The 12,085-nt window shown below is 34.4% G+C and overlaps 1 protein-coding gene across 4 annotated transcripts in view; it reads left to right on the top strand.

Moving 5' to 3' along the window:
- Nucleotides 1-12,085, top strand: part of LOC101738678 (cytochrome b5 reductase 4) — a 59,346-nt gene that overhangs the window by 37,386 nt on the left and 9,875 nt on the right. For all 4 annotated transcript variants that reach the window (XM_012695150.3, XM_038021569.2, XM_038021581.2 and 1 more), the window contains 3 exons: nucleotides 10,429-10,575; nucleotides 10,928-10,996; nucleotides 11,090-11,724. In XM_012695150.3, coding sequence (XP_012550604.1) covers nucleotides 10,429-10,575; nucleotides 10,928-10,996; nucleotides 11,090-11,724 — 851 coding nt within the window. The remainder of the gene's footprint in view (nucleotides 1-10,428; nucleotides 10,576-10,927; nucleotides 10,997-11,089; nucleotides 11,725-12,085) is intronic.

Genomic DNA, 12,085 nt, shown 5'->3' with positions numbered 1-12,085 from the left:
TCTCAGTCGTGTGAGTTGGATTCCCAATGCGCATTTCCTGTTTACTCTTCCGTCTGTTTTTCTTAACAACGGGTAACATGTTTAAACACTTTCGAAGATTTATTCTCGCTGAATTTTGTGTTAATCTACATTGGATATACAGAAAATTAAGTTATTCTGAAACGCGTCTTAGCCACTTGCGAATTGACTTTTGATAGCGTAACCAAATACCTAAGCTTACACAAAAATATACAAAAAAACAAATAAGTACACAAATATAGTAACATCGAAGGTAAAAAAAGATAGAAGAAAAAATATATAACATAGCTTTTGATCCTTTCAAATAAAACGTACCTAAATTTTTGCTTCAACAAATTCGTTTGTAAAGACCCAGTGAATAGGTTGATAATTTTGAATAAATCCTCTTCGTCCACAAGTACATTAACTGAGTTCAGAGCACAAGGACGAGATTAAGTAATCAAAGACGAAATTTCCTTCTCGCCTTAAACAGCCGTTTTATAAACAGCAAGAATGACATTAGTCTCCCGCCATTTTGCACTGGTTCGCATTTAGGAAGTAATGAAATTTAATTCAAATAAGTGTTTTATTATTATAAAGATATATGTATGTATAGCCTTAAAATAGAATGACGTCTCTAATTTGAAAATAGTGATAGTAGATAATGCAAATAATAGATAATTTTTTGAAAAATCAAGTTCAACAACCTGCCAGGTCTCAAGATGTCGACAGTTCTGTTTTTAGCAATTACAATCGTTTTTCGAACAAAAAATTCAATAAATTTTAATAGGTTTGATCAAGTAACAAATATATTGAATTTTCTATAGACAAATGTATATTACATTGTATATTACTACATCAACGTATGTACTACAGTTTGATGTTAAGAAAACATGTTGGAAACTTTTGTAACAAAATGAAACATCGTATCGCACTGAAACGTCAATACAAAGAGCGCTGATGTTTGTTGACTTGATGTGATGTTTGTCGTCGAAATCAATATAATATTTACACGAAGCTTGCTGTATTTATCTAGATATAATACAATATATAATTTGTAGGTAAGTATTTTCAAATAATTGTTGTGTATATGGAGCTGCTAAGCTAATCTCCATAAAATTCATTTGTATGAAAGTGATTTTGAGTGATGTATTCAGATCATTGTAGGTAGGTTTTGAAGTTGTTGTGGCTTAAAGGACAAGACGCTTGATGCATTCGTATTGAGTACTTTGTTGATGTCATTGGGCTCCGTTAACCACTTAACTCCAAGTAGACCGCGACCTCGTCCACTCACATCAACGTTTAGGTGCTATTTGTTTCGTTTTAGTGAGCTGTCCAATAAAACCATGTGCTTAATTTAAATTAAATATCACACCACCAATTTCGACAGCAAAGCAGTAATGCGTTTCGGTTTGAAGGGTGGGGTAATACTTATACTCTATCATTGACATTTAGACCTCATATTTAATGGTAGATAGTCATAACACATTCACGTTATGATTTCTACAGCCTACGGCAATTAATTTGCACCTAGCGTTCATTGAAATCTTCAATTTCTCTAGTGCAATAAAAATAGTTTCAAGGTCTAGCAGAAATTAAATTGTTTGTTATGAAGATCTACATTTCTCACGTATTACGGTGCTCCGACGGCTATCCTACAGAAATGGGATTGAATAACCGGGGGGCGTTCACGTGAGTGCGGGCCGCGTGAGCGAACACTGCACTTACTGATGTCATAACCCTACATATGCAAGGTTTGTTTTGAGTGTCGCCTTATTAGGAAGGGACGATTTACTTCGCTTGAGACGACCTACTAGAGGCGACCGAATAAGACGCGGCTTTGTCGCGGAATGAGTGTGAACCTAATACGACAGAGGATGCTTGTAGTGATATCGAGAAGGCGACCTTTTTTGAAAAGTACGAATGTGTTTTTCGTGGAGTTGAAGTCGTCGATTGGCGCGACTTCCGGAAGCACTGTCCTAAGTTGGTGGCTGCGATCTGTAATTTACGATGGATAAGCGACATATTCCTACTGGAGTAGTCAATAGCCGTAACATCGTCGAAGGTGCATACCAATATATCCAATAATATATGTATATCAATATATTATATCACTCATCCATATTAATATATCGTATATATCCATATGAAAAAGGCCAATAAACAAATATTAAAAATGAATGTACAAGAGTGTCGGAGAATAGGAAAACCGACTAAACGATGAAATGCACGAAGAGCTATCCGGGAACGTAATATAAAATGACGGGCATCGACATACCTACATTAGTGACGTGAAAATAATTTGTTGCTTACCCAAAATAGTTGGGACAAAGTAAGCACGATTGGAAAACAAAGAAAACAGGATTCCAAGAAAACATATCAGAATACCTTTCTAAGCTAGGGTGTTTCCGTGAATAACGTATCAATGGCAATACACGTGTAGTGTTCTGTGTAATGTTCTTTTCCTTTTAATGTTTTTAGTACAAACATTTTTAATATCCGGACGACAAAGTCAAATAAGCTTATTACAAAACTTTGGAATTTTTGTAATCATTTTCCGACAAACTTTTCCATTCGCAAATTAGTTTTACGTTCTGAAAACTGAACTTTAATTTTGAAATGTACATATAACTGTTGTCATTTATAATTTTTTTTTAATATTTAGCTTTATACATATATTCCAAAAACTGAATATTTCAATTAAGAAAATTGAAATCAAGGTGCAATAAGTTATTTACTCAACTGCTTTTTTATGTGTTTTCTTTGGTGTGCTCAATTATGTGAAAACTACTTAAATATCTCTAATTCCCACATAAATTGGTAACCCTGGAGCGAATAATCAGATATATTAGTCGTAGGTATATCAAAAATAATGTACTTAAGCTACCTAAAATTGCCAATTTAGCATATTTCTCCTAACGTATAATTTTCATCCAAGTGCAAAATTAAAATTGACGTTGCCGCCCTACAAGAATTTTCCAACGGTCGGGCATCACATTTATGTGATTTATCGGAGTTGCTACCAACTTCGTACGATCTTTGCTGCTCCGTATCATGTTTTCTTATTTGATATTACGCCATCAACTTATTCAAATTTTATACATTACCGTAAGTCCTTTATATAAACGAGTTACCAACATAAACAGTATTAAAATTTCTATATATAAGACCAAAAAGATAGATAAGACAGGTATTTGATGAGTCTTAACTAAACAGTAAAAGTGATTTTTTTAATCGTAAAACTTCATGAACAACAGAAAAAAAAACAGAATCTCCCAAGCTTTCGGTGAAGCTAGTATAACCCCGCGAGGTTCCATGTACTGTAATACTAGGTATAAAGGATAAATAAATAAAACCAAAGCTACTCCCATGCTGAATAAAACAATTTACTTAATTACACTTTAATGACAGCAACAGATTAAAGGACCTGCTTCGTCTCTAAATTAATTACTTATGTTATGACACAGCTGCAGAACATTCATTAGTGAAACATTCTCAAATTGCTTCTCCATCTTAATGCTTAGCCATTCTCTTGCCACAATTAATCTAATATGCGTCTATATTGATATTCGTACAAATCGTATGATGATTACAAAGCAATAGTATTAATAAAATACATTATAATTATCTTTTAAAAATAATATTCAAATTTTAGAAGTTTTGAATTTGAATTTAGAAGAAGTGATTTTACGATAAACGACTACTGTAGTAATTTGAAATCTTGAAAAGGTTTTGTAATAAGTTCCTACTAAAATCACCTGGTATTTTCAATTAAATACTAAATACTTGTTGCTAATTTAGTCCCTTCAACAGTGGGTATTTAACATTTCTCGGCCGAGAGTTTGTTTGGCCATATACATACTGTAAATATACGTTTATCTAAATTTTATAAACTCTCATTTTTGGGACTGAGATCTAAAATATAATTATTACAAAGATTTGTCAACGTCATCACTAATTATCATCGCTGTCGTAGTCATTTTTTTCCGGTCCATCAAAAAACCCACAGTACGCACAAGAAAATTAATTGCACAACCATCTTTATCATATTAAAGTAAAAATAAATCTCCAACGGAAATAAACAAAAAGAATCGAAAGTATATGTGCAAAAAGCCCATCTCTTGGAACGATTTTATTGTAATTGTAATATTGTATTGTAAAAAGAAATACCAAAATTCAATATTAAAAGATTTTTTGACAGTCTTACATAGAAGAAAGAAATTATCATCAACATTTATATTATGTTCATTACACATCTCCATCTCGCTAAGTTCGTATGTCGTTTTTATGTTTTTTATTCACGAGAATCCCTAATTTGAAGCATTTTAACTTATCTGTTCTATCATAATAAACAAGAAAACAAGCGAAGGGGAAACCGTAATAATTTACTATCGCAACATACGCCTTACACAATACTCATTGTGACAGCTGACGGACGACCTGTCAATTGAAGTGGCATTGAGGTTATTTTCCCTTGCTAAGGAAATACCAACATTAAGGTTACCTACCAATTATTTCCGTCGTTCTTCTACATTTTATCTCTTTAATGAATACCACAGAACTTAATTACGTAACTTGCCACGTAGGCGTCGCTTATTGAGTTTTGGGGTTGGTGTTTAGTTCGGGGTCCCCATTTTGTTCTTCAGTGAGAACAGAATAGACACAAGTTTAAGTTAAAAGTTTAATAGTTTATTTGTTGTGTCTGTATTCTAAATTAGAAAAAAATAAAAGAATTAATGTATCGGTTTTGCAGAATAGCTAAAATAAGATAGTTTAACTGTCTGCATTGTTTTATATTCATGCAACAACAAATGCCAGTAGAAAAAACTTTATTGTGAAAGCAGATTAGAATAGGTTCGTAGTTATTCGTACCTCTTTCAAACCCCTGCCCCCTTGGTTGGATATAACGCGATAAATCAAACTCATTTCTAACTAATTCATTTTTGAACGGATTGAAAGAAAACTCTGATGCCATTTTAGTATCTTTTTGTTTTTAATTTTTGATAGTAAATTTAGTCAACTGCTGACAATTTGTATAATTCGTTATTGGATTAGAAGTTGGTACCTAGTCTTAAGTTCGTCATTGTAGTTGTGATTTTGTAATTTTTCAGCATAATAATGTACTTTTTTCATTCAGCATCACATTTTGACAATATTCGTTTACCACATAATATTATAAAACCATTTATTCATTTATTGAATATAAAAAAATCTCTCCTCGTTTTAACAAAGGTCTTCCGTTCTCATCTATACGAGCCATTACGTTGAATTAATTGAGACAATATTGATTTACGGGAAAATTTGTAGAGGCCATAACGCTGTTGCTTTGGTAAATAGGCCAATTCCCCACTGTCACACGGAAATTTATTGGTGTTTACAGTTTAGCTCAGGTTTGTTGGGAAAGTACCTACTTTCGTACGTTAGAGATTAAGGACCTAATGGACGGGTCTCTGTAAATGCTCGTCGTTGTTTTGTAGTTCCTTCATTATGCCACGGTCATTAATGAGTGTGTTTTAAGTCTCGGCCGGGTATGCTATTGCTACTAAATGTCAGTAAATTAAGAAATCAAAAGTTCAAAATAAATTTCAAATCGAGTAACTGTCTTTGTGACTCATAAAATGAAGTACTTGTAATAAAATCGGTAATAAAAATGTAAGAGATAAACCAAAAGACCGCCAAAACGTCCTTCTTCAGTCACTTGACGTCCCTGACGTAATATTACTACATATACTAATGGTCCCGCAGTAGTCGAAATTGAACTATAATTAATTGAGATTATAAGTTTCAACATTATTATGGTCCTATTGTTACAGATTTCGCCAAGACTACACTATAGACAAATACTCGTAATATTAAAGATAAACAATACTAACCTATTCTCAATTTGACTACAAACTAAGCAATAACCTACTATTTCTTCGTAGGCAATAACAAAAGTTTGACAATAAATAGTATGCATGCGTGTGTGCGTCAAATACATGGTATGTAGTGTGTGTAATGTTTTCTTTATTGATTTAATGTATCTTTTATGCATTATTTAAAAAAAAATATTAGCATTGTGCACTTCTTCTCTATATTCTCTATAAGTGTGGAAAATTTCATACTCCTCCGCCCGCGTAATTTTCGTAAAAAGGGATACAAAATTTTTGCTTCACGTATTAATAGCCCGAGAGCCCGTGGGATCTACCTGTATGTATTTGACCAGACCTGAATTTTCGTACATTGAGACCCCTATACCTACCACGCATGAGGTGGGGACTCACTAAGCTCAAAGTGGTCGACGCGCCGAGCGCTCAGGTAGGACAGGTACCGATTTTGACGGATTTTAAATCCATTTGACCACGTCTGCCGTTTTGAAATTTTGAAAATATATGATTATTATTATCGGAAAATAAGAATGGCAGACCATTATCGCGCATTTTACTTTGTGGCAGACCACTTTGAAAATGCTAAATTGCATTGAAAATGCAAAATTTTGAAAGTAATTGACTAGATCTGCCATTGATTTAATAATATGTTGTTTATTATAGTCTTAAAAACTTATATTGATCACGGCAGACCTCTACATTGCGTACATACATCAACATATAATAAAATCTTAGCTACTACCCGGCCAGATGTATATTATGTTTTCCGTTCACTGTTTTAGAGGAATATAATTTACTTGCGATTTACTTTAGCAATGTATTTACCGAAATTAATATTTTTTTATATTATATATACTAAACTTCATTAGTTAGACAATTAAGAAGTGAATTTTTTATGGAATAATTATAAATAATACGGTATAATGCTGATCAAAAAATAATTCAATTCCTCATTTTTATCATTCAACATTTAACTTGCCAGCTATTATACAATGCCAAAAAATCTAGTGATGTAGATGATGGAAGGTTCCAGCTATTCGTTAGCAACTATAAATATTCAGACATCAATGAAAATTATAGAAAAAAAAATCAAAAATTTGAGGCAAGCTCAATACCACCGCATAAGAGTGAGCTTTATCAACAACTTTTGAGGGCCCACTATATTTCTTCTATTTGGAGAAATGCTTACAAAAAGCAACTGACAACTTTAGACCCATTGGAGTATGGTTGGATTGAGCAGGACAACATATATGCCTTCAAAGGGTTCGAAGGTGACCAACTTCCATATTTTGTGAGTGACTTAATCACCAATGTTCCTGGTAAGTTGATAACAATTCTTTCTCGAACATGTTCAGATGAATTTACGTTCATTTTACAATTTATGTTTTATTTTTGCAGTATTCGATTCAATGGTTGATGAAGACGAGTCGCCTAACGATAAAGATGACTCCGATGATGATGATGATGAATGAAGATTGATATATATATATAATATGTAATGCATGCATGATATATTTTTTTAACTGATTTAACACTTTTAAATTTTGTCTTGACGAAATAAAAATGAGGAATTGAATTCTTTTTTGATCAGCATTGTACCGTATTATTTATAATTATTCCATAAAAAATTCACTTCTTAATTGTCTAACTAATGAAGTTTAGTATATATAATATAAAAAAATATTAATTTCGGTAAATACATTGCTAAAGTAAATCGCAAGTAAATTATATTCCTCTAAAACAGTGAACGGAAAACATAATATACATCTGGCCGGGTAGTAGCTAAGATTTTATTATATGTTGATGTATGTACGCAATGTAGAGGTCTGCCGTGATCAATATAAGTTTTTAAGACTATAATAAACAACATATTATTAAATCAATGGCAGATCTAGTCAATTACTTTCAAAATTTTGCATTTTCAATGCAATTTAGCATTTTCAAAGTGGTCTGCCACAAAGTAAAATGCGCGATAATGGTCTGCCATTCTTATTTTCCGATAATAATAATCATATATTTTCAAAATTTCAAAACGGCAGACGTGGTCAAATGGATTTAAAATCCGTCAAAATCGGTACCTGTCCTACCTGAGCGCTCGGCGCGTCGACCACTTTGAGCTTAATGAGTCCCCACCTCATGCATGGTAGGTATAGGGGTCTCAATGTACGAAAATTCAGGTCTGGTCAAATACATACAGGTAGATCCCACGGGCTCTCGGGCTATAATATTACTATTATTATAATATACAGTTCCGACTATAATACAGTGTCTTATCATCATAAGAATGTTTTAGCATATAACGCTTCGACTCGCGTAGCATAACATGATAATTTTATTTGTAAGGTCCGGAAGCCTTATTCAGCCCTTCAAAAAGAAAAATAAAACCCTTCGTAAATCATTTTGTCATCTCACGTTCTAGTACAATATACGTACATAAGGCAACCAAACAATATTATAAAAACACGTAACGGTACGAAAAAGTTTACAGATGTTATATAATTCACAGAAGAAACAACTGAGATCAAAGTTTGAACCACACATCAAGAGTAGTACTTGTGTTTGTACTTATAACAAGTTTGTTATCCTGTAACTTTCACTCCCCAATCTCGCATCTCTGCTATCCCCCAATGTTGGCAATTGGTACTAATAATGTACTTTCGCATTTATGTATTAAAAATTGTAAATGTTAGATATACTTGACTGTGGGCAATGTAAGATCGCACGGGTATGAGAATATCACCATTCTGCCCATTTCCTAGCCTAGGGTGTCGGTATTCAGATGCTGCCTTCTTTTCAGGTTCGCTTACACCATGTAGGTACTCCTGAATATTTTTAAAGAAGCTTAAACACCAAAGATCCTATAGTTTTTCACCGAAGCTTTAATTAACCTTATAATTGAAAAGCTTGGATATCTAGCTATTATATAATAAACGAAATGACGTTATTGTTTACTGTATACGGCTTCTTTCAAAGTTATCCGCACAATTAGTGAGGTCTTGGGGCAAGTCGTCATGGATAAGATTTCAAAAATTTATCCAATTAATTCAAAATTTAAAAGGGAGGTCGATCGTATCGATATAAAAGTAATTATCTATTATCTAATTAATAGCATCGATGCTGAGACTTCGTAAAATAGAAAAATTAAAATAGCGTTTTAAATACATACAGCATAAGGTGGTTGAACACCTTGTGAGGCCGCATGGGTACCACTTCCCTACCTATTTCTACCGTCAAGCAGTATTGCATTTCGGTTTGATGGGTAGAGCAGCCGAAATACTGAAAAAATTTAGACCTAAGAACTCATGTTTCAAGGTGGATGGCGGCATTCACGTAGTTGGTGTCGATGGGCTCCAATAACCACTTAACACCCGGCGGACTCAGAGCTTATCCGCCCATCTAAGCAGTAAAAAAATAAAAACTTCATTAAATCCTAAGCAATAACCACATTGAAGTTAACAAACAAAAAAACACGCATATTTTTACGCGTAATGTAGGTATGCACATTTAAGATTATTCTTCCCATAAAAGATTTCCATTTCAATTAATTCGGTCATCAAATTGTTTGTATAAAATGATTCGCCTACTTTTACTGGACTTCGAGAAATATGATTTGAGTAGACGAAATTCCCAACTCCAGAGATATTATAATATTTCATTTTGGGTACCGAAATGAAATAGAAGCACTGTACTATATCAACGTATTATTGTACCCACTTTTTCAGATCGAAATCCCAATACGACATAATAATATTACGTTATATAAAATTTAACTCTATATTCCCTCTTTTTTTAATCTGCCTTATTGGATATCATAAAAATATATTAGATATATATGTACATATTAATTTGTGTCTGTGATAAAACTGAAAGGTACAACAAAAACATTTTATTTGAATCAGTTGTTTTTGCTTTATTTAAATAATCTTAACAATTTTTGTATAAAGTAGGTAAACAATTGTAAAATATGTAACATTTTCATTTTGTGACACGGCATTGACATTTTCATTTTGTGACAAGGCAACGGAATGGATTTTTTTCTTTTTATTCTTTCGATGGGAATGCGAAAATGCAGCCTCAACAAACAGCTACAGCCATACTGCTATGGCAGTGGATAATATTTTCAGTTACTCATGTACGAGTTACATAATGTTTTTTTTTCATAGGCCGGTGAATGAGCTCATGGCCCTACTAGTGTTAAGTGGTTACCGGAGCTCATAAACATTACATAATAAATGTCTAGCTACCCACTATGAGACATGAGCTTTAAGTATCAATTGTAGAGTATAGCGGCTATGCCTCCATTCAAAGCAAAACGCAATTAAGTATCGCTTCAGGACGGAAATACGAAGATTCATGGCACTCACCTGTTTCGGCTCACAAGACGCCCTTCCACCAGTAATACTCGATAAAAATGACCGATTTGTATATAAATACTATACCGATGCAACTCCTAGTGAATACTTCAAGATGATTGATAGTCTTTAAGGAAACACATGAAAACATTAGAAATAGGTTTAACTTGGTGTTTCTAATTTTAGTACCTACTTAATTATTGTTTTAACAGGCAACCCTCGTAACAAATGTGCCCTTCAACCCGGGCACAGTTTGATGGACTGGATCAGACTGGGCAACTCCGGCAAAGATCTGACCGGCGTTGGAGGACGGATACGACCCGTCACCCACACCGAATTAGCGGCACACAACACTCAAAGTAAATTAATTATTATTCACCTAATTTATTTTGATCGGTTAATGCCTTAGCCCTGCGCTGTGTTCTTCGTCGGCCTATCCTACTTCCAATCAGAAAATGAATAGCCACATAAAATGTATAAAAAAAAACATACATTTTGTAAAAGTTTTAATCAAGGACGTCTTACGATTTTTTTTCTGTATTACTCTCCCTCTCTCTGTCTGTCTTTCTCTCTTTTCCTCGCTAGTTATCTCACATGGGGGTGGGCTCAGCTTTCCTTTTTCTAGTCTTCCACTTCTGTATTTTCTGTTATTTTACTTAATATTGTAATAAAGTTGATAAATCGGTTCACGAACTACATGTATTGTTGCAGAAGATGCGTGGCTAGCCATCCGCGGTCGGGTTTATAACATAACCCACTACTTACCTTATCACCCTGGAGGTAAGTTTTAGTACGGTGAATTTTAACAAATAAAATTTAAAACAACTGAATTACATAGAATATATCTACGACTGATTTCTTTCTTCAATTAAGGCCCCGAAGAATTAATGCGTGGCGCAGGAATGGACGCCACCCAATTATTCGATAAAGTCCATCCTTGGGTGAACTACGACTCGCTTCTGGCCAAATGTTTAGTAGGCCCTCTGCGCTATGATCTACCCGATGCAGAAGAACTCTTCGACACCTCCTCACCATCCTCAAAATCGGACCGCCTCAGAGAACCTTCTAAAGCACAAGAATTAGTCAGAAAATCTATGGAGAATTTAGCTAATTGTATTACGCCCGTAAGAAAGAAAATATCAAATAAAAGCGAAGAAAACGCCAAAGGTAGCCCGCCGAGTAAAATAATGCAGAGTCTGATACAATCTAGCGACTTACCGGTGTCTATAAGCCGGCGAGCAGCAGCGAGTCCTGTGAAGAAAGCCGATAAAAATACAGAAACTCCCACCCCTATGCGATACGATTGGATTCAAACATCTACAAAGCTAACAATCTCCGTTTACACGGGTCCGCTGGCAAATCCTGGTGGATGTGCGAGGATTACCGACGGCTTCCTATTGATCGAAGTAGCAACGAACGGTTGGCTTAGGACACTTAAAATAACACCTGAGGCGACTTTGCAGGAACCTTTGCAGCTACGGGTGTTTGCAGAGAGTGGTAAAGTAGAGGTAACAATTTTTCCGATAAAATCATCATATTTACTATAGACACATTCGTGTTTTACACGAAAACTTAATAATGTAGCATTGGGTTGTTTGTTAGCTTGATTCTTTTTTTGGTATTGCGTGTAGTATTTACTTTTCGTTCCTTATATCACGTCATTTCGGATTCACCCGATCCACTAATGGTGGCTGAAGGGCTCGGCGAGTGAATTAACCCACAGACACAGCCCACTGAGTTTCTCGCCGGATCTTCTCAGTGGATCGCGTTTCCGATCCGGTGGTAGATTCTGCGAAGCACTACTGTTGCTAGGGTTAGTGTTAGCAACGACGACAGGCTTAAGCCCCGTGAGCTCACCTACTAGTTCGG

This window comes from Bombyx mori, chromosome 3, assembly GCF_030269925.1.
Source record: "Bombyx mori chromosome 3, ASM3026992v2".
Taxonomy (NCBI): Eukaryota; Metazoa; Arthropoda; class Insecta; order Lepidoptera; family Bombycidae; genus Bombyx; species Bombyx mori.
The sequence above is the reverse complement of the archived record's forward strand: the minus strand, read 5'-3'. Positions and strand labels throughout refer to the sequence as shown.